At 38.6% G+C, this 24,087-nt stretch overlaps 1 protein-coding gene across 1 annotated transcript in view; it reads left to right on the top strand.

The window, feature by feature from the left end:
* Positions 1–22,643, top strand: part of ntsr1 (neurotensin receptor 1 (high affinity)) — a 32,258-nt gene extending 9,615 nt beyond the window's left edge. Inside the window, exons 2-4 of the mRNA XM_053644341.1 lie at positions 8,213–8,414; positions 20,515–20,599; positions 22,394–22,643. Of these exons, the coding sequence (XP_053500316.1) occupies positions 8,213–8,414; positions 20,515–20,599; positions 22,394–22,643 (537 nt within the window). The remainder of the gene's footprint in view (positions 1–8,212; positions 8,415–20,514; positions 20,600–22,393) is intronic.
* The last annotated feature ends 1,444 nt before the right edge of the window (positions 22,644–24,087 follow it).

Here is a 24,087-nt window from a genome sequence, read left to right on the forward strand (position 1 = left end):
CACCATGCTTGACTGTAGGCAAGACACACTTGTCTTTGTACTCCTCACCTGGTTGCCGCCACACACGCTTGACATCGTCTGAACCAAATAAGTTTATCTTTGTCTCATCAGACCACAGGACATGGTTCCAGTAATCCATGTCCTTAGTCTGCTTGTCTTCAGCAAACTGTTTGCGGGCTTTCTTGTGCATCATCTTTAGAAGAGGTTTCCTTCTGGGACGACAGACATGCAGACCAATTTGATGCAGTGTGCTGCGTATGGTCTGAGCACTGACAGGCTGACCCCCCACCCCTTCAACCTCAGCAGCAATGCTGGCTGCACTCATATTTCCCAAAGACAACCTCTGGATATGACGCTGATCACATGCACTCAACTTCTTTGGTCAACCATGGCGAGGCCTGTTCTGAGTGGAACCTGTCCTGTTAAACCGCTGTATGGTCTTGGCCACCGTGCTGCAGCTCAGTGTCAGGGTCTTGGCAATCTTCTTATAGCCTAGGCCATCTTTATGTAGAGCAACAATTCTTTTTTTCAGATCCTCAGAGAGTTCTTTGCCATGAGGTGCCATGTTGAACTTTGAGTGACCAGTATGAGGGAGTGTGAGAGCGATGACACCAAATTTAATACAACTGCTCCCATTCACAACTGAGACCTTATAACACTAACAAGTCACATGACAGCGGGGAGGGAAAATGGCTAATTGGGCCCAATTTGGACATTTTCACTTAGGGGTGTACTCACTTTTGTTGCCAGCAGTTTAGACATTAATTTTTGTGTGTTGAGTTATTTTGAGGGGACAGCAAATTTACACTGTTACACAAGCTGTCCACTCACTACTTTACATTGTAGCAAAGTGTAATTTCTTCAGTGTTGTCACATGAAAAGATATAATCAAATATTTACAAACATGTGAGGGGTGTACTCACTTTTGTGAGATACTGTAAGTTGGAGTAGTTGCTGTGTCAAAATTGGATAATGGAAGCAGTCTCTATTGCTTATGAAGCATGCAGTGTTGCTATGCCTCTGGGCATAAGGGATCATTCCACTAGGAGAGGCCTCCTTGAAGGCTTTATCCAAAGGGGTACCCATACAGGATGTGTGTGCTCCGGAGGGGTAGTCTACGCCACACACACATTCATTCGATATTACAGTTTGGACATGGATTCCTCCCCAGGCTCGAGTGTCTTGCAGTGACCCTCAGGCGTGGACCTTTTTGAACAGGCCATACCCTCAGTATGATGGAGTGCGTATTCTCGTTCCCACAGCATAAAGCTCATGCAACGTAGCGTTCTCTTCACAGGCAGTTGACAAGCTGTTTCCTTGTTGTAACATTTGCTTTTCCAGCCCTTTTGTTGCCCCCGTCCCATCTTTTTTGAGACATGTTGCAGCCATCAAATTCAAAAACACTTCAATTCACCTTGGCATAAATTCTACAATTCTCTGGAGCTTCACTAGAAGTTTTGGAACATCCCTTTCAAAACCTAAACACATTCCTTTTTCTGGTGCTCTGATGACTGTGGTGGAGAGTACTGCCTAATATTACTCCAAAATCTCCCATAGGTGTTCAATTGGATTAAGATTTTGTGACTGTGAAGGCCATAATATGATTGATTTATGTATTCCAGTATATGGTATGGTATACAACCATTCAGTGGCCACTTCATGCTATGTAGAGCTATATGGGTGAATTGTCATCCTGGAAGAGATCACTCCTGTCAGCATAGAATTGTTTTGTCACAGGATAAAAGTGATCAGTCATAATTGCAATGATTTTTAACAACATCATTTGTCTCAGGTGTATAGTTGAGATCTGGTGACTGTTATGGTCATATCGTATGATTTACATCATTTGCAAATAATTCAGTGACCCTGGGGATGTTGTGTGGACGGGTACATTGTCATCTGGTGAGAGACCACTCCCGTCAGCATAGAAATGTTTCCTCATAGTATAAAGGTAATCAATAATAATAATTTTGTATTGATTTGTAGTCGTAGGGGACAGGTTAACCATGCCAGCAGAATTCTGCAGCATAACTCAATTTTATTTTCCTTTAATTTGTTACCTGTGTATAGTTTCTTATTTATATAAAGACATAATTATATGTATATATACTTAATATATACTGTGTATATATATACTTTAGATATGAATAGTGAAACACTAACCTTAGGTATGTCTCAAACATACAATTGAATTTATTTCTATATTCTTTATCTTTCACTTTCGATTTTCAGTTTTCAGTTTTATTTTACAGGCACGCACGTGCACACACGGCTCTCTGCTTGTTGGCTCTCTCTGTCTTTTGAGGTGCCTGTCTCTCCCGTTTTTATTCTCACCTCGGCTCACTGCAACACAGAACATTCAGTATAATTCCCAGCAGCTGTGCAATCCTTACCGCACACCTTCTCCGTCTCCGCCCTCCATTCACAAACCGATGGTTGAGCATGCCCCTGCTTCCACACTTAAGCTGTGTTGGACTTCACGCGGTGCTGCGCAAACCATTCGGCAGCTGACTTGAAGCAGTGCATGCCAGTGCATAGCAATTTTTGTCTGACTTGAGAAGGCGCCGACGCCACATCACTGTGACGTATGGTATCAAAGAATTGTAATAGCAATACGAGTAGTAAATGTAGTAAAGTAGTAAAATTAGACAGGTTAAAACAATGCCCACACGCTTTTGGCTTACCTTGATCTAAGTCTAAATTTTCAGGTGAGACTAGAGACCATTTGGAATAGACAAAGTCTACATGAGCAGTTGCAGGCAAATGTCAACCTTACATACAAAAAATAAAGTTCTTAACAAAAGAACAAAAACCTTTTTAAGTTGTCCATTTAGATCTGTATTTTATTGGATTAATGTGCTGTAATAGAAATTTTAAAGAAATTGCCGTTTATCCCCACATATGATGTGTACACCAGTACTAAAATAACATTTTCAACCCGCCATATTTCATGTTTTCAAAAGAGGGTTCAAAAACCAATTTTTTTTAAACTTTATATTAACAATAAGCATCTTGCAGAAAGATGGACATATGTCTGAGTAATAAATACACTCACTTTGTCATAACAGCGATGCCTTTTGAATTTATAAGGGCTATATTTAGGACATCACGACGCTTCAGTGCTGTGTTACGTCTATAAAGTTTTCAAGATTAAGTTTATATCACATAATAATTACTAATACAGATAACTTAAGACTTTCTGTACAAAGTTAAATTATGTCCATGCTAATTATGATCAACAACTCATCTCCCTTCTTTGCTCAGAACAACCATAATAATGTGTTACGGACATGAACATTACAGACACTTCATGTTAAATCGTATGCATCGGTGCACATTTGTTTACCCAGATGCTTATGTTAGATGACTGACTAATTACTGTGATCTGTTTCTGGCTTACTGTATATCAGAACATTTTAGAACTGTAATTAATTTATTTATTCTAGTAACATATAAGAAATTAAATTCTAACAACAACGAGAGCACCATGGGGATTTACAGATCACTACATTGTTATCGTTATTATAGTATTTGAATAAATATGAGTGTGTCTGAGAGAGAGAGAGAGAGAGAGAGAGAGAGATGAACAGGCGTGCACATATGTTCACTCAGCTGTTTACATCCTACCATAAAGGATACACCTGGCGTGTTTTTCCCCTCGCTCTTTTTCTCCTGCGTGCCCTCACCTTTTTTTGGACATCTGTTTAACACAGTTCGTGTCACTGCTTCTTTTTTGCTCCTCTTAATAAGTAGAATCCAAATGACAGCCAATATTAGATGTGGTTAAAACAAATCGTTAATACTACTGGCAATCATTTTGACACAAAGCATAATACTGTGATTATTTTGACTCTCGATTGCACATTGAATTGCGCTGGCTGAAAACTGTGCAATCATTTTGACACAAAACATAATATTGCGATCATTTTGACACATGATTGCGATTTGAACTCCATCCATCCATCCATTCTCCACACTGCTTGTCCTCACACTCACACCTATGGGCAATTTAGTGTTTCAAATTCCCCTGACCTGCATGTCTTTGGATTGTGGGGGGAAACCGTTCAGTTTAAAGTCGACTGTTTGTGAAGCCTTACCATATTGATGTCTCAGAGGTCAAAGTTTGGTTGTTTAAATACCCACTAGAGGTCTCTATTAAAGTTTTTAAAGCATTTTTTATGCTTTTCCATAGTTAAGTAATATTTTATGTTGTATTGAGAAGCCAACCCTTCTCCATTGGTCTGTATTAATACTTCTGGTTTGTGCATTTTATTTCACAGAATTCCTATAAAGTATGCTGTCTCCCAAAAACTCGTGTCCTTTTTTTGTCACGTTCATAACGCTGGTATATTTCCCTTCTCTAAAATTGAAAACATTTATATAGACTGATATTTTTCTGGTGTCTGGACTCTATCGTCAGGGGTTTAGGAAAATGTAAAATGATGGTTCAGTATACTCATAATAAACACATTCTTTGAGAATTAATATTTTAAGTTTTGACTATTAATTTCACATACATAATGCTGGAATTGCTCTAATTCAACAATAAAGCAAAAGAAAGACATAGGTGGAGAAATGTCTGCCAGCAGGACTGTCTGTTAGACCTGTACAGGGAAATTACACTTACACATTTGCTCAAAAATAGTGCTCTAACTTTAATATATATTTAGTTACAAGATTATTTCCACCCCTTATTCTGCTATATTTCATGAACAGTTATAAAAGTGGACAAACATTTGATGTCAAATGTCAAAGTGTTCAGTAGTGTAAAAAGTGCTCACGGGATGGGTATTATGTATGTTTTGGGGTGCCGCTTGCTGCCTACCAAGAAGCTGATGGTAATGATGATGCTAATGAAGTGCAGTCCTCAGAGTTTGTCGCTCTTTCATGACTCATATTTCAGTATGAGCCCAATGTCATAAGACATCACCAGATCATCATCAGTCTGTCTGCATTTGATGTTTGGAGAACATACATCTAAAAATTCAACTGAAGATGCAACTCAGCTGTAAGCTGTATTATGCTTAGGGGGGCAAGAGGTTTATATTCATCATTAGCAAAAATAAGATTTTTCGGTGAAGTGTCTTTCTGTCTGAAATTAGATCACGTTGGAAATATAAACATGAAATTGAATGTTAACTTTGAATTGTTTTGCTTAAATCTAATATTAACCTCCACATTACTTTATTGAGACACTTAGAGGACAGTTAACAATAGATGGAGCCATTAGGGAGGCTGTCAGAATGATTCTTTTGAAGTCATCCGCCTAAGCTCTTGAAGCCAATATGTTATCTAAAAAGAAAAGAGGGAGACAGGGGATCAGTCAGTGTGGTAATTACCTCCCTTCATATTCTTAGCTACCATGTTGAGTGTGCTTGAAATATCAATGGATAAATGTCACAGGAATGGCATAGATGTGAAGGAGGGAATGAGCGAATAATTAAATTATTGACTGCATGAATGAGAAATAGAGTATTAATATTTGAATGTGATATACAGTGCACCTGCATATATGCTACTCCTTTGCAGAATTTGTGTCTTTGCATGGAGGACTGAAATGACATCTAAACATGATTTGAAGTCGTTTGAGTAGAATCGGAGTCCCTGAGGTTCTGTCTCAATCTATAAATCATGTGCAACCAAAATAAAAGTAAAGGAATAAGCATCAAGCTTAAGGAAAGCCAAATGCCTTTTGTAGCTTTCCAACTTAAGTATCATTAACCTTTCTGATTTTTTTCTGTCTACGTCCTCTTGAATAATTATCTAAGATCCCACTGAAACTATTATAAGGCAATTTGTGGCGCTACTCTTTTTGTGTTTAATTTTAATGTATTGTTATGTCTTTCCATTATTAAGTCAGGGGCTGCATGACTATTCATTTTAACTAGTCAGTCAACCAGTAATTCAAAGTAGTTGACTAGTCTCTTCCATAGTTAAAACAAAAATGATTCAGGACATCAAATAGGATTAGTATAAGTACTTAATTGGATCTCACCCTCAATAAGGATCACACTTGAATGATTCCCAATATTCATTATTCCCTGTAGAAAAAGGTATTAGCACTTATTGTAATGTACAGGAATTGTACATGGTATACATCAGTCAATGGAATCAATAGAAAAACCAGTCAATAGAATCAAGAACCATAATAAATCAAAGAAAAATTAACAAGGCACAAACTCAATCACTTTCAGTAACCACTTTATCCTTGTTAGAGTTGTGGTGGATCTGGAGCTTATCCCAGCACCACTGGGAATGAGGCAAGAATACAACCTGGATGGTTCACCAGTAAATTGGAGTGCATCACATACATACACAATCATTCACCCCTAGGGGGAATTGATCTTATCCAGTCCACCTACTGGTGTATTTTTGGGAAGTGGGAAGGAACCGGGGAACCTGGAGGAAACCCACACGTACATGGGGAGAACATACACAAAAACCCGAGCTCAGGTTTGAACCCAGGTCCCTGGAGTATTGAGGCAACACTACCCACTGCACACACTGGCCATGCATAAGACAAGAGCAAAAATCATAAAATGTAACCCAAAACCATACATAGGAAATACTGGCCAGAATCTGAGTTAAAAAGACAAAAGGACAAAACAAGCTTACAAGACTGAGCAATTAACAAAGACATACACACACACACACACACACACACACACACATACATTATGATTTAAACTAGAATTGGGTGTTTGTTTCTTTGTTTGTTTTGGTAACTCTATGACGATGTCCCCAGAATGTAGGAGATTTATAAATTGTGGCAGTAATTTGATTAAGGTTAAAATGATCAGGAATGTGTTTCAGAGATACCAGGTAAACCAAAACTGGTTATCTGAACTGTGTTTAATTACAGTATTCCTTAGGGCATGTTTGGTATAATTTTTATCCATATTTTATGGTGACCGATGTGGTGATATCATAAATATCATATAGGTTTAGGAAACAACATTTACAATATATGTAATATCTACACACACACACAAACATGCTGGCACCCCTGGTTTGCATGGGGGACGTTTTTGCTTTTGATCTCGCCAACCCATTCTCAGGAATTTAATTAACATATAGTTTCTAATCAGCTGGTGGTCTAAACCACCATAAAACACATTGTTTGATTCCCATTTGGTATCTTGGTCACTTACGTTTCAAAGAGGCTCAGGAGTATAAAAGAATATGCTTGATATAACCAAAAGACTTGGCTTGTAACATCAAGAAAGGGGCTTATAACATCAGAATTGTCTTTTTGACATCAGGCATCTTTGCCATTAATGCTATTACCATCACACATCCTATGTCAGACACTGGTCAACATTTCTGTAAGTTACCTTTGTCTCTATTCTATGTATATATTCTTTTGTGATTGTGTTTAATAAAGTCATTTGTTATTGCTATCTCTAAATATTCAGCGGTTCTTCCATAAGAAAGTATGTTACATTAAAAGTGCATGACTGTATTTATATGGTTATCAGAAATATGTTCCTAAGCTGAAGTTGTTGTATGTTAGACACGTTAAAATTGATCTCTGACAATTTACTGTAAAAGGTTAATACTTGCACGTTTAAATGAAACCTCCGACAAGTAAATAGGAAAGGCCTAGGCTTGCACATCAATATAAACCTCTGAGCTAACAAGAATAATTGTTTATCATAGACTATATAAAAGCCTCTGACGGAATGGAATGTCATTTTAATGTTTAGCATCAAACTGTTTTAGGCTAAATATAATCAGAACACTGAGATATTATACTTCCAGCACTTAGTAGAAGATTATCTTTTAGAGTCAGATAATTAAATGGAGTCAGATATATAAATAATAAATTAAAAAATGCATTCAACCTCAGCTGCACCTATTTCCATCTTTGGTCATAGGAGAGCAGTGGGCTAAATAATTAACCCTTAATATTTTAGCCCTACAAGAAACACGGGAAACCACACACACAAAAATAAGGCTGCAGGAAAAAAAAAAAAAAGATTTTTCATTTAAAGGCTATAACCACAAATAGCAATTTGTTGAACTTTTACAGTTCCTCAACCTCAGCTACTTCACTTGAGTTCATAATTTGGTCACATTTGTCTTAACCAGACTCCATTTAAATATTTCTGGCAAGCTTTCTATCTAATGTTCACTGATTAAGTGAACTATTTGTCTTTTCCAAATCAAGGAACCCATTTCATTATCATATTTCCGTTTTCTATCCCATCAGGTAAATGCATTCCTGTCATTTGTTGTTCCCATGGGTCTGATCTCAGCGTTGAATGGAATCATTGCCAGTCAACTTCTGCGTATGTTTCATGAGGCAGCTCAGGACAACCATGTCTGCGTTGTCGGCGGTAATGCCACTATGCTCAGCGTTGCTGTGGAGCCAAACCGTGCCCAGTCATTGCGCCATGGCGTTATGGTGTTGCGTAAGTAACAGTCAAATGTCTATGGAACATACATTATGCTTATGTGATACACTGTAAAAAGCTATATGTGGTATCTCCTTTAAAAAGCTGAGGCAACAATAATTAAATCGTCAAACAATGCAAGTCAGTGAAACAGAGTCAGTTTAACAAATGTTTCATTCTTTTAGATCTAATAACTGAAATAAGTTGGATTATGTCAATATAAAGTGATATTATTATTATAATTTTTTTATCAGATTACCATTCAACTAGAAACTAGTTAAAAGCTAGGTATCTTTTGTTGTACCAGTATAAGTTGCGGTTAGAAGAGGTAGGATACAGATGCATAAAATTTATGCTTTTTTTGTCTTTATTTGCCTTTATTTTTGAGGGCAAAAACTTATGAAACTTAGCAGGGGTCAAGGTACAGGCAAATTACAAATACCATGACAGAACCTTGACCTTGTGAGAGTTGTAAAGAAAAACCCAAAAACAACAGTCAGTGACATCACCAACAACCTCCACAGGGCAAACGTAAAGTTATCACAATCTACCGTTCGAAGAAGACTTTGAGAGCAGAAATATAGAGGCCAAACCACAAGATGCAAACCACTCATCAGCAGTAAGAATCAAAAAGCCAGATTGGAATTTACAAATAAATACATATAGTGCTCTAAGCAAAGATATCAGGATGAATCAGACAGGTCCAGGGTAAGAGGGGTAAGCCACGCAGTAGAAGTGTATTATGATCAGGCACTGGCATTACATTAGGCAACAGGAGTGCAGGTACAGCAAGAGAGAGAGAGACTTTTTTTACTTTTTATGGTTCCTTTAATGTATAAATTTCACTTCTTTATATATTTAGATGTTTTAAAATCCCTCAGACCCCCAGCCTACATCCTCCCACCCAAAAATAAATCCAAAAGCCCCTTCAGTCTTACTGAATACTAATTCCACTTAAAATAAATCCATAAGAAAAGTCCATAGTCCCGGTTTCGAAGAGAGTCAGAGAGTCTTCCATGCTGCTGATGTCCATTTTCTGAGTCTGTATGTTCTGTGAAGGGAGTGTCATTTTTTGTGCCATTTTGTGCTGACTTAACAAATTTTTCTTTAACAGGGAAGTAGCTGGAGAGTGAAACATTCCTTTTTCCTTTGGTCAGTTGTAAAAAGCGGTTTATTTGTGCTGTGGTGTACAGATCCTCAGGCTGTTGGTGTGGGGTTTCTGAACTGTTAAATAATGCCGGTTCATCTGATTCAATCTCTCCATCCTCCATTTGTGTGAGATCTCCTTCTGTAGCACCTGTGCTGCACTCTGCTCCTTCATTCTCCTGCATCATGACATTCAGTGATTCACTGTTGTTTTTTGGGGGTTTTTTTGACAGTTTGGCAATGTTCATCTTCTCCTTGCTTTCAGTTGTTACCTTTACTGTAGTGTGCTGTGCCTCTTCATCAGTGTTGCTCAGTGCCTGTTGGTTGTTCTGCTGTTGTTGTATGGGTTCAGGATTATCCTCAGTGCAGACATTAGGACATTAGACCCAGGGTCACAGGGTTTAGCACAAATTATATTTTCAGTGTCTGAGTTCATTTCAGTGTTTGCATCAGTGTGGGTGTTAGTGTTATGCCCTTGTGCAGTGTTTGTTTCAGTGTTGCTGTTATGTTCCTCACTGACCTCTTTTAGCTCTGGCTCCGATGTGTCGCTGCTCTGCAAGTAATTTGCTTCAGGCCCTGATTCTCTGGTTTTCTCTGCTGCTGCTGTTGTTTTGATCACAGAGATGAAGGGACCAAAATGCAGAACAAAGACACCGGGATCCAAGGTGAAAATAGGTTTATTGAAGAAGGGGAAGTGAGGGTATGTAAGAGAGGTGTGTTGAATAAGAGGGGTCGCAGTCAGAATTCGAACTTGGTTTTGCAGCATAAGGGTCAGATGCTCAGCCGACACGCCATGAAGGAGGGAGAGGAGGGTTGAGCGTGCGAGCCAAGTGCAGAGCTGGTGAGGCACAGTGTTGGGTAAGATACTCAAAAAAAGTAATCCACTACAGATTACTAATTACTATTTTAAAAATTAGAATCTGATTACATTACTGATTACTTAAAAAGTATTCAGATTAATAATTACTTTTCTTTCAAGTTACTTCCAAAACCTATAAAACCTAGAAAAATACACTACAAAGTGAAACTCAGTTCTTTCAGTAATTATAGTGCTGGTCAATGTATGACATGATCAGAAAAAGTTGGATTTTATCATAAAACTTGCCTCGGGTGTTGTCACTGTTTGTAGGACTACTAGACCAATAAAATATAAAACTTATCTAACTAGGCTAGTTTGGTGTCGCTAGCCAAGGGGAGGCACAACTAAGCTATGGGTTTAGCTGCTACAGTGCCATGCAAAGTACATTATCTTTCATTATGCTCTGCTCATGTCATGTTCATGTTATCTGGATGGTATGCCATGGCGTTCCGCTCACTCTGACCCGCTCTCAACTTCTACTGGCCACTAATAACTTACTTACTATTTAAATTGAACAAAAAAAGCAAAGAAAACGATTTCAAAGGAAAGTGGCAAGATGCCAAACAGCCCTCACATGTTCCACACTCCACACACTCGCTCCTCCACCACACATGTGCACAGAGAGAGAGAGAGAGAGAGAGATAATTAGATTATTAGATGATCATATCCAAATGGTTTAAAAGGTGTATGCAATGTGAGAATAACTAAAAGTAACATTCAGAAGGTAAGACCAGCATTAGTGGGCACACTGGTACATTAACCATCCCTCCACTCCACCATCAACAAACCTGCATGATATCTTTGGGTGGTGGGGGGTGGTACAAGTGGGTAGACACTTAGGCACATGGGTAGACACATGACTGAGTGACTAATTGAAAGACTATTACATAGCTGGGGGCTTTGTAGGAAATCGTCTGCTCCTGCTGTAGTCTTCATGATTATAGGCAATAATAAAGAACATGCAAGATTGAAGCTGATATGGCAGATCATAAAAGACCAAGATTTCACTCAAGCAATGTGGGGTTCAGTGCAAATGTTGGCAAGATTGCCAGCATCTATCACAGTGGGTTTAAAGGCAAAAGAAAATGCTTATTTTTCTTTACCCTATACAAAGTCTTTCATCTGTGGAAGTACTTTTCTGAGACAGGCTCCCGAACCACCTGAGCACCCTGCTTTTTACTATCTATATGGAACACTGTCCTATAGGTTCATTCTGTACAACATCAAGAAAGCCAGACCCTATCTCACTGAACAGGCTACACAACTACTAGTCCAGGCTCTTGTCATATCAAAACTGGACTACTGCAATGCACTATTCAATTCAATTCAATTCAATTCAGTGTTATTTGTATAGCACTTTTAACAATGAACATTGTCTCAAAGCAGCTTTACAGAACCATATAAACACAGGATACAGATTTTAAATGGGCAAATTTATCCAAATTGAGCAAGCCGGTGGCAACGGTGGCAAGCAAAAACTCCCTAAGATGTTAAGAGGAAGAAACCTTGAAAGGAACCATCCTCATCTGGGTAACAACAGATAGTGTAAAAGTAAAGGAAAGTTAGTTATGGTTTAATATGAAGTCTGTTTGGCCTTAGAAGCAACCGTAGTCCCAGCAACCACAGTGAGTGTGTCCATCTGGAATTGGAGTAGAAGAGAGTTCCATCCAGAGGTAGGGCATGTGAACGGATCAGGCAGGTCCTGAGAGCAGAAAGGATCGGGATCTCTAGTATCTCCATAGAATCATGTGGCTCGGCAGAAGGAGAGAGGGAGAGAAAAGATTGTTAGGACTGTGCTTTGACACTACTCTCAGGCCTCCAAGCCAGCTCTATCAAATTCCTTCAGATGACCCAAAACGCAGCAGCACGTCTCGTCTTCAAGCAGCCCAAAAGGACCCATGTTACACCCCTCTTCATCTCCCTCCACTGGCTTCCTGAAGCTGCCCATTTCAAATTCAAGGCCTTGATGCTCACATGCAAGACCTTGTCTGGAACATCACCCCCCCCACCTCAACACTCTCCTGAAGGCTTACGTTCCCTAACGCAATCTGAGATCGATTAATGACTGACGCTTAGTAGTGCCTACTCAGCGTGGCTCAAGATCTCTTTCCAGAGCCTTCACACTAACTGTCCCTTAGTGGTGGAATGAACTTTCAACCTCAATCCGGACAGAAGAATCTGTCACTATCTTCAAAAAACAGATAAAGTTTTTAATGTTCATTAATGTGTGATTCACTGCACTATGTTAACAGACTGTAATTAGAAGACCAGTGTGCTGCTATCAGCCTGTGCTGTTCTTACACCAGCTTTTTAGTATAGCAGGAGATTTATCTAATACCATAGGGTTAATGGCACTTACTAAGAAATCACAAAATTTTAGCTAAGTTCTCTACAGTGGATTATTTTTTATCACTAATGTATTTTTTTCTGCTAATATTTTAGTTTGTCAGCTCTCTTCTATGAAAACATAAATAGATTTTACCAAAATGATGTTCAAATCTTATTTGGGCTACTTTCTAACTTTGCCTTGGCTGGCTGCCTATAAAGATACCATTGGGTAAGAAGCCATTTTATCAAATGCAGCAGTAAATGCAGTTAGTCTGCTTAAATATGTATAAAGTCTTGTAGAAATCCTGCAATACTACTAGCTGGGCAGCAGATGTAGGCACTTAGAAATAATCTGGCCTAGGATATAGGTAGCCCTTGATAATCCAGGGGCAAAGTCAAGGCAGGAAAGGGCAACAAAGATGTCAAGGCCAGACAAAAGAGCTACCTTTAGGGTCAGAAGCTTCTCTGAAGCTGACTCTAAGGGGTCAAATGGGGTGCCTGACAGACCTTCCCGGACCACAGAAGGTCCCAGGAAGGTATGCGTGGTCTGCAGATGACACCACACATAAACCTCGAAGTTAGAGATTGTTGCCCCACAGATAGGGGGCATCAATAGGGGCATGGCTGGCTGAAATGGTGGCCATGTAAGAACTCCAGACTGTAGCTATTGCACAGTTTACTGGGTCTCACTGGTGTTCCTCACACCATGATAAAAAAATTGCCACTTGAATGCATAGTTTTCATGTGAATGGTGCTCTAGCATTTAACATGGTCTCTTCAAACTCAGTTGAGAGGCCAGAAGCTATGAACTGGTGCTCCTCAGGGGCCAGAATCACAGTTTTCATAGTTCCGGCCGAGGGTGATAAATCAACCCTCTGGCTTGAGGCAATAGATCCCTGCGAATGGGAATCTCCTAGGGAATGTCTAACAGGGATATTATCTCCGATAACCAAAATCGAGCAGACCAATTCAGTGCTACTAGCAGCAGACGTAGCACGATCTTTGCAAACTCTTGCTAGAGCCTGTGGGAGCAGAGCAATCAGGGGAAAAGCATACAGATGTGACCTTGGCTACATGTGTACCATGGCATTTAGTTCCTTTGTTTTTGGTGTGGGAGGAGTAGGGGCGAATCACAGCGGGCAGCGTGTTGTCTCCTCTAAGGTGAACACATCCATTTCCTTTTGGCCAAATCTCCAACATATGGACTCACCCACTTGTGGATGGAGCCTCCAATCCCTGGCCCTCAGCCCCTGCCTCAACAGGATGTCTGCCCCCACATTCTGGTTGCCCAGAATGTACATTGCACTCGCTGACAAAACTTTCCCTCTGCCAGAGAAGAATTACTTGAGCCTGCCTGAACAGGGGGCGTGAACGTAATCCTCCCTGGTGGTTGATATATGAGACCAGCCCTGTATTATCTAACACAGAGGTGACCTCTCAACTGAGGAGAAGAATTTCAGTGCCAGGAGTACGGCCCACACTTCTAGGCAATTTATATGCCACACTAGATGAGGGCCACTCCAGAGACTGTGAGGGAGGCATCTGGCATTACCATCTTGCAATAAGAGATGCCCCTAGAGTGTGACCCAAGGCTAGAAACTGGGGACAGCTCCATGTTCTCAGAGCACGTAGGCATCACCGCTTGACACTGATTACCATTCAGTGGATTACCATTCAGTGGAGGCTGAAAGTCAGGGGTTTTAGCCACCACTGAATGGTCTCATTTGCAATGGGCTCAACGGTATGACATTGGCTGCTGCTGCCATAAGCCCCAACAGTGTCCGTAGAGACTAAAGGGGATGCCCAGCCCTAAAATTATCTTGCTCAATGTTGATAGGATTGCCTACGTGTGTTGGCGATAGACATGCCCTCATCACATTTGAATCCAATATAACCCTTAGAAAAGTCGCTCTCGACTGGAGAAGCAACTTTCCCTGAGGTTCAACCTGAGCCCCGGAGCCCAGTCGGTTAGGTAGTTTAGCACACAGATGCCCTGGAGTTGCAAAGGAGCCAGCATGACATCCATGCACTTCGTGAAGTTGCAAGGGGATAAAGCTAGCGAAAGGAAGAACCAATATTGATACACATTGCCTCCAAATGCGAACCACAGGAACTTCCTGTGACTGGACAATGGAATATGTGTCTTTTTTAGATCTATCATCACAAACCAATCTTCAAACTGAGTCTGTGGAATGATAAGTTTGTCTGATGAGTACAGTTCAGATGATGCAAATCAAAAATTGGACCCACTGCCGCATAGGCTTTGCCAACCAGCACCAAGGTGATCTTTCTCATCCTAGATGGCAAAGCTGGCCCCCCTGATTTTGCTGCTATCAATGGAGAGAGGTGGCTTGCAAGTGCCTCCTGCACCTTCTGTATAGCAAAACAGCCATACTGTCTATCCCCCGTGATGGCTGAATAATCCGATGTCATGGGGTTATAAACATGGCTTTCCCCAGAAACGTGACACTTCCTGGTGTACTTCCGGGAAAGAGGAGAGTTTTCTGTGGTGTGAGGGAGCACTCAACTTCTCAATAGCTCCTCAAAGTCAGAAAGGGTGGGTTGACTCTCCGTACCGGGGGGAGAAGTCACCGACCAGAGAGTCAGATCCAGAGGAAAGAGCGAGAGATAGAGCAGTGCTCATCTCTGCTTCCTCAGGAATGAGGTTCTGAAACACATCAGCCGGGAGCCACACCACAGCACGCTCCACTCCCATACCCTTCGCACAAAAAATGTGTCCCTCCCCCTCTGTAATAAAATGCGAGCAGGGAGTAACACACTTTCTGAACGCTCTAAAGCTCATCACAGGATAGCGACAGAAAATAAATATATATATTCCTTTGAAAATAGAGAGCAGTGACGAGTTTTAGGCATGTCACACAGACAACCAACATGCGGCTTGAGCTGAAGACAAAAGAGTTGATGATATGGTTTACAGGCCCCGTTTTATAATCATGCGACACACGATATGCCACATTTTCTGACTTTGAGGAGATATTGAGAAGTTGAGTGCTCCCTCACACCACAGAAAACTCTCCTCTTATGCCACATTAACTGACCACGGCAGGCCTATTAATAGGCGTGATTTTACACAGACTTTGAGGGTGCCTCTCACAACTTGAAGCTCACGGAGCGTTGAATTCCCTTTGAAAGAAAACAGTATTGTTTTAAAGCTGTGAAATGTTGTAACTTTATTTGTGTTTCTTATACATCCAAAAAATAAACACTTAATTTCAGAAGCACCTGCAGTTTTCAAAACTACATATAATAGAAAATGTCAAGATTTGACCATGTGAAGGGTTTTCCCAGAATACCACACAAACACACACACATATACACAATTTACATATATAAATCATATGTTGACCAACATAATAAGTTTGATTAATTATTCCTATAAATCTGCAGAAATTATCGGTTTCTGTGGGGTCACTGAATGCCATTGGCTAAGTGCTGTTTAATTTCCTGCAAAAACACTACCCTGACAATCAGAGGTCATAGATTACACTGCCACACAGATTTCCCAGCTTTGCCATCTAGCAGATGCACTGATCCACAGCAATGTAAATCTGAAAGCCAGTGACAGCTTGTAATTACAGGCAATCCATGGAGAAGACTTGCCTTTTTTCAGGGTCACAAAGTTCTAGAGACGTTTTTATCCTTCTCCATTAATTGAACATTTCCCTAAATTGAATTCAGCTTATATAAAAGCCGAGTAAAAGCCTGAGTTCTTTGATCGGGCAAGGTAAGCCTAAGGCTCTCTGGAGAAGTATTTGCTCCCAGAATTGAACTGGTTCCAATGTAGGCACTTACTTAGGGTACTGAAAAGAGATCCCTAAATCTCAGGAAGAAGACATAGTGAAGCTTGATATACACATGTACAGAGTAAAGAAATAGTTTTACGTTTTAAAAGTCTTTCATAGTATGCACCAATGTGCTTCCTTCTCAAATCCCACTAGGGTATTTAATTCAGTACATTAACTGTACATATGTTTCAGCTGTCCTTTGAACCTTTGAACTGATTAGCCATTTTAAATATATATTTTCTAACCGCTATATGCTATGACCAAAGATGTATCGAAAGCAAGTTGAGCAACCTGAAGGGACAGAGAGGGTTTTGGTCTGAAATGGTTACATAGCTCCAAGCTATTTCCAGCACAGAGATGGACATGGACAAAGAAATGAGTGACTACACAAGCATACAAGTAAAGCAAAGTGGCAAACACAGGAAAACACAGAGAGAGAGAGAGAGAGAGAGAGAGAGAGCTCTGTCTCAAGTCCCTTTCACATGCTAATAAGGTTGCTACAAAGCACCACAATCCAGTCCATTTAGTTTGAATGTCCTTGTTCTATTTTAACAGAAAGCTAATGTATAAGTGATTTATGAATTATTCATGTTATGTTTATCTATTTAATGCCAAGTAACCTACTGAATGAATGTGATTCTGAAGTATACAAATGGACAAGACCAATTTAAATGGTCTTTAAACGCTCAACCACACTGTAATCATTCCTCAAATATTGACACTAATCACACAACATGAAGACACTGATCTCACTATTTTGACATCAGTGTCAATGTAGACACGGTGACTATTGAGCTAAAGGAGAATGAGAGCATAATTATTTTTGCATAATCCAATGAGAATGTATTAATATTTAATGCTCAATAGTTGAATTGCTTTGCTTTAGAGGTTGTTCCAGAAATGAGCGTGGAGGAGTTAATTTTCACCTCTCTGACCTCTATGAATTATGCATTTCAATTTAATTACTTAAGTTTCTTTTTTCAGTAGATAAATGAGATAAATGAGAGCATCAACAGAGAGATGGAAGCATCACACGTGGAGTTACAGTTCAGTCAATCCCTTTAGATTTCTGTCATGATAAATGATGACTACATGCTAAAACTGAGCAAATTAAGCAAAGTGTCAAGGGTAGAATTGAACAAAAACATTTGTTTCTTTGCTCTAGCTTGTCATATTAAATGACAAAAGGAAGGTGCATAAGAGTATATTTTGCTTATCAGTTAATAATTACAAATGACTGCAACAGATAGATGATGATTATGGGGTCTAAAAAATACTTATTTTGGTATGAGACTTTCCTACAACTGAGTGAATTTGAATGCCTACAATGCCACAGTTGTTCATGGCTGGAAGTCAAAGAGAAAACATCTAGACCTTCATGCTGAATTTCCTTCTGTCCATTAGTTCAAAAAAAATAATCACCATGTTGAGATTTTCTTCATTTTTTGGTATTACAACCTGGAACTGTAGTGGACTTATTTGGAATTATATATCATGAATCCTGAATTTGATTACAAATAAAAACTTTTTTGTTATTGCATAAGTTTTCACCCCACTGCTGTGAAAAACCTAAGTTAGTTTAGGTGCAATCAGTTGCCATTATAAGTCACATAATTAGTTGAATGGAATCTATCTTTGCGCAACAATCTCAAGTGTCACATGATCTCAATACCTGTTCCGACTTTTAAGTGTTTTTTTTTTAATCCACTACCTAGCCTATGATCCTGCTTGATGTACCATGACATAAAGCATGTAATTAAGCTGACAAATTTATATGATATATAAAACTTAAATATTTGTACGTTTTTAATTTTTGGTGATATTTTACAACACGAGCACATAGTCATGTCACCAGAAACTGAGTTATCAGTGTCTCAATGTGTAGTGAGAGAGGGTCCTTAACATTGCCCAAACTCCTGTACACGATAAATGATAGGGAGCTGATCGAGACATACCCAGAGTTTATCAAATATAAATAATACCCCAATGTAAAAATACCCCAAACTTTGAACCTCCTCTAGAACCTTATTAAATTCCTTATTTAAAAAAAAAAAAAAAAAACTGTACATAGAGGCAGCCATGCAGCAAAAGTCAGTGACCAGGTAAGAAGGGTATTAGTCAGAGAAATTTTTGTGGAATTAATGCATGTTACTCATTTTTATGAAGGGTACCAACAATTCTGGATGTCATTGTATGTGTGAAGTTTAAAGAATTTGCAAAATGTTAATATGGAAAATAGATATATTTAGGTACATTTGCTAGTTTAGCCAGCTATTAATAAAGAAACTGTCTACTGTCCCCCAAACACTACTAAATTTCAACAAAGGCACTGGATAGGCATGGGGTGAAAATTGGTACAAGTCAGTCCGTCTTGAAAACCTCTCAAAACAGGCTAGCCCTGTTTGTGTCTGGAAATGTAATATCCGTTGGAAAAATAAGCAGAAAAAAAAGAATAAAAGATTACAGTGAGTGTTTGACCCGATCTGGATGTTTATTTGCATGCATTATGCTCTGAGCTATTTGCCTCATAAAAATGGTAAGAGACAGTGAGACAGATTTGTATAGAAAGACAGGATTTCTATCAGTGCCAGCACATACTTGTATTTATTTTTGCATTTGCAGTGAGCCGTTTTTATTATTCTGTGTTATTAGGCTGCGTGAACTAGTTCTGATGAGGAATGTAGAGATGTTTTAAGAGCTGTAGAAAGCACAATGAACTTGATGTAAGATGCACTTAGAAGAGTTTAGTAGTAGTAGTAGTAGTAGTAGTAGTAGTAGTATGAGCTAATACATAAAATGTATATTTAATATGGCTCAGATGTTCTTTAAAGTAAGGATTTAATGCCCAATATAGAAGGTCAGATATGTTGGAGTGTTCTTAATTGAATTTCATATGACATTTTCAAAATCAGTCTCTTTTGAATATGTACATTGAAAATATGGGCAGTATTTTAAAAAGTGCTGTATGAGATGGAAAAAAAGCCATATGTGCAACAGTATATGTACAAAAGATTATGTGCTGAAAAATACCCAAAGATGAACAGTGCAAAGATGTGTGTATGCAGTGAGTACTTTGTACTGAAAAAATAATATGTGAAAAAAATTTGGGGGGAAAAGTATGTATGATATAATTAATAAATATGTACTGTATACTATACTGTTTATGTATACTAATATGTAAATTGTACATAGTATCAGGGTAAATAATGTCATTAGACAATGTAACATTACTTGTCACATTAGCCATAGCTATTGATCTGGATATATGACATGTTATACATCTAAAGGAGGCAGTCAAGACAGGTGAAAGTATCATGACATGTGTAGACTTGCTTTGGCTCTCAAGGTCAAATAGCACATGAGGCTTAATATGAGCCTTCTGTTGTATTTACTTCACATTCGCAGTGGATGTAATTTTCAGTATTATGTTGCTAATGCCAGGATTCTCAAAATCTTTTTAACCCAGAATTGTATTCATACTATAGGTGAGGAATATCCTGATTAACCATTCCATCATGAACCACATACACATCCTGTGCCACATACACAACGAAAAGAACAAATAAAAATGTATCAGTCCAAACCATGAATATAAACATTGTAGAAAGGCCATGATATTTATATTTTCATTATTTAGCAGATGATTCACAGAAACAGGAAAAACAGCATGATGTCTCTGTTTTTGGAGTTGATTTAAAATAACAGTCTGGACATCATTATTATGACCTCCATTAGCCCTATGAAGCAAAAGTATTTGCTTTGCATAAAACATTGGCCATAAAGAAATGCGTGAGATGAGCATGCCATTCAGGTAGCTAGGATAGGCAAATGGATGCAGTGCCATTAAATTAATTTACCATTCCTGTGATAATAATTTTTTCAGCAATAAGAATATACATAATGAGTGTTTCACATGTGCCAGCAAAGTTCTATAATAAATAATAACTAACTTTGTTTAAACGTACATTTTTCTTTCTAGGAGCTGTAGTTATTGCTTTTGTGGTCTGCTGGCTGCCCTATCATGCCCGTCGACTGATGTACTGTTATGTGAATGATTGGACTGAGTGAGTATTTTATGGCTCTGCACTGAACATTTTGTTTGAAAATTTACATCATAAACATCTTGAAGGACTGCAGAGTTATCAGGACTGCTGATTGTATCAGCAATGAAAACCATAACTACATGATCAAATATATGGAGCAGATATGAGCATGTTTACTTTTAAAGCCCTTCTTAAGGTCAGGGGTTGAATGTAACAGTCTATGTCGCAAGGAATGGATTCTTTATGACTTAGGGCTAAACCAAAAAGTGCCCTGAGGCATCTTCAAAACAAATGGAATCAGCAGGGCTCAACCAGAAAATCTCTTATACAGCAGGGGGTTATTTACTTTCATAGTCACACATAGATACAGTGTTTTTCTCTGAACACCAAACATGCACTAAGCTATATTCAACTATTGTATAATGCCTCATGAGTTCATTACAGGCCTCCACATACATGGGTTTAGGACGCTCATCTATTTCTCCAGCAGATGACAGCCTCAGGGCTGTGAATCATCTGCTTTCTGGCATTTCTGTGACAGGCACTGTGAGCTCTGAATGAATTGAAGGGTAGCTAACAGGTGTATGTTAGTTTTAGTTTTACAGTATTTTAGGAGCTGGAATATAATTCCTGAATGCTGTTTAGGGTTTCTGCCCATCCATTACTGGAGTGTTCCACTGAAGACAGCTTGGGCATGAGAGCAAGCTATACATCACATCACCTCCTCCCGCTACACACTAATGTGGATCATTTGGTGGATCCAAGCAAAATTACTGGTTTTAATCAATGCCAGCACATACTTGGATTTATTTTGACATTTTCAGTGAGCAGTTTTTATTTTCCCCTGTGTTATTAGACTGAGTGAACTAGTTCTGATGTAGAAATGTTTTCAGAGAAAGCACAGTGAGTTTGATTTAAGACGAGCCATAAATCTCTAATGCCTAAAGTATATTTAATATGGGTCAGAAGTTCTTTAAAGTACAAGATGTTAGCGTGCCATTGTTCTTTAATCTCATTTGGATTTTTTAAAACCAGTCTCTCTTTAGAGTAAAATGAATTGGAGTCTGACTGTTTCATTCATCCAACTCAAAACAGCAGATACATCTATTAGAAGCTCATTTGGCACAACTATGCTGTGATGTACAAGACACTAGAGAGAAGAGACAGATTTTTGTCTGAATGCAAACTCAGCCAGTTTGAAAATAAGGCTAGAGATCTGTTTGTCTATATTTGTGGTAGCATGCACCAAAAGTGCATGTGCACTTGTGCACAAGTGCATGTTGCCTCAGCACCACAACTGCTGAGGCAAGTTAAGGTGTAGGACATTGAAAAAAATACATAGGACACAGCCAGGAAAATTCACTTTGAAAAAATGCTTGTTCATGAATCCAAGGCTCAGTTGCCTAATCCTATTCCCAAATAGTGCAGATGCTGAACTTGCATTTTTTTGCAAACTGAATTTGATTGGTTGAATCTGAGCAAGTACAGTTTATAACTGAAGTTTTTATTCAAAATTTGTGAAAACTGGAAAATGACAGAAAAAAAATCTTTTCTTAATATCCAGGGTTTTATTGTACTGACTGAGTGTGTTTGAGTGTGATTTTCACTGGAGATGGAAAAATAAAACTTACAAAAATTTAAACTAGTGATGTTCCAAATTGTTATAAATGTTGTTCTTGGATATTCTTGACAAATGTTTTAGGTTTACCAATGGAAAAACTTTAGTAGTACATGAACAGTAATCGCACAAACACATTTATGTGTAGATTAATCAGAGTAATTGTCTGTCTGTTTCTCTCATTCTCTGTGTCATAGCACTCTCTTTGACTTCTACCACTATTTCTACATGGTCACCAACGTGCTGTTCTATGTGAGCTCAGCAATCAACCCTGTCCTGTACAATCTCGTCTCAACAAACTACCGCCAGATCTTTTTCTCCACTATGCACAATTTCTGTCTGCCATGTCAACGTAAGAAGCAAAAACGCATGCTCACCAGGCACTCAGTCAGCATCTGCAGTAACCATACTTTCTCTACCAATGTCATTAAAGAGACTGTCTACTGATCAATGGCAAAAGCCCATCTAAAAGTGAGTGTTCTTAATGTGAGAGCCTTGGTGGCTAGAAGAAAGAGCCAAGAATGTTGGCTAGCAGCATTGTTGCAGAACTAAACATACACATGATAAGATAACTTGACATGTATTGATAGATCAGTTTTAAAAACATTGTGCAAATACTGTGTGTATTGTACACTATACTGCATAACTGTAAAATACGATGTAAAAGAACGATGTAAAAGAACGTCCAGTTCTATATATGTTTTAATTCGAAGACACAAAAGCTTGCTGTGCAACAAAAAAAAGGGGAGGGGGCATTTAGTACTGTATATTTATACTGTTTATTCTTATTTTTTGTCCCTATTTCTTCAAGAAGATTTGTGGAAGCTCTATATAGAAGTTGAAAAAGATCACTGAAATTTGCTCTGGCCCCTGTGTGGAGTTATTGTCTCACTCTAAAAACATTAAAAATGGCCCATTAGAAATCACATCCCAAAGCACATTTAAAGCAGACTAAATATGTTTTTAAAACAACATGGTTAATAATGCGGCACTGAGACTTTAAACTGAGAGCAGATAAACATCTAACAAAGGAAAATCCTACAGTTCCAGTGACTTCACTGCAGCCACATTTCAGCTGACTCAATTCTAGACAATTCTGCGTGGCTCAACGCACTGCTGCTTTGTGACAGGGAAAAAAAGAGAATTAAGGACAATAAAGATATTCCTCACCAGTTCAGCTATTGATCACTTAAAATCCATGGTGTGACAGGTAGATTATTGTGGACATCATATTTTAACTTAATGTCCTCCTTTATTGAATCTGTGCTGTGCACAGGGAATGCTGCAGAGAGCAGAGTAACAAGTCTCTGTTGCAGCATATTTATTAAATATATTAACCTAAAATAATATGGAATTATTCCAGTAATGGACAAAAGTGACATGTGTGGCAAAGAAGGGAGCTATCATTAAAATGGACACATGGTCTGTCTAGGGCATGTTTTATGTTAGAATTAGAGTGTACAATGAATGAGGCAAGCTGAGAGGCCTTGATATGGGCAAAGTACAAGGCAAAAGACAGAGATTGACACTGTGATAAGTCAAATATTGTTCCTTGTTTAAGTATTGACGGACTGATAGATTAGAAAAAAAGAAGGAAAAGTATCAGTAGGATATGAGAGCATGCTTTGTGTGTGTGTGTGTGTGTTTGTGTGTTTGTGTGTTTGGCTTTGTATTGAAAGTATCACTGTGTCTGTTTGTCTCTTACGGTGGCCAAGAAGTCCAAAACAAATCACAAATACAAGAAAAAAATAACAAATCCAAAAACAAAACAACAAATTATAAACACAAGGGCAAATTTAAAAACAAATTAACAATTCAAAAAACACAACGACAAATGCGCAAAGTCAAAGTCAGAAAACATAAGGACAAATCCATAGCGAAACTTTAAATA

This window comes from Ictalurus furcatus, chromosome 15 (genome assembly GCF_023375685.1).
Source record: "Ictalurus furcatus strain D&B chromosome 15, Billie_1.0, whole genome shotgun sequence".
Lineage (NCBI taxonomy): Eukaryota > Metazoa > Chordata > Actinopteri > Siluriformes > Ictaluridae > Ictalurus > Ictalurus furcatus.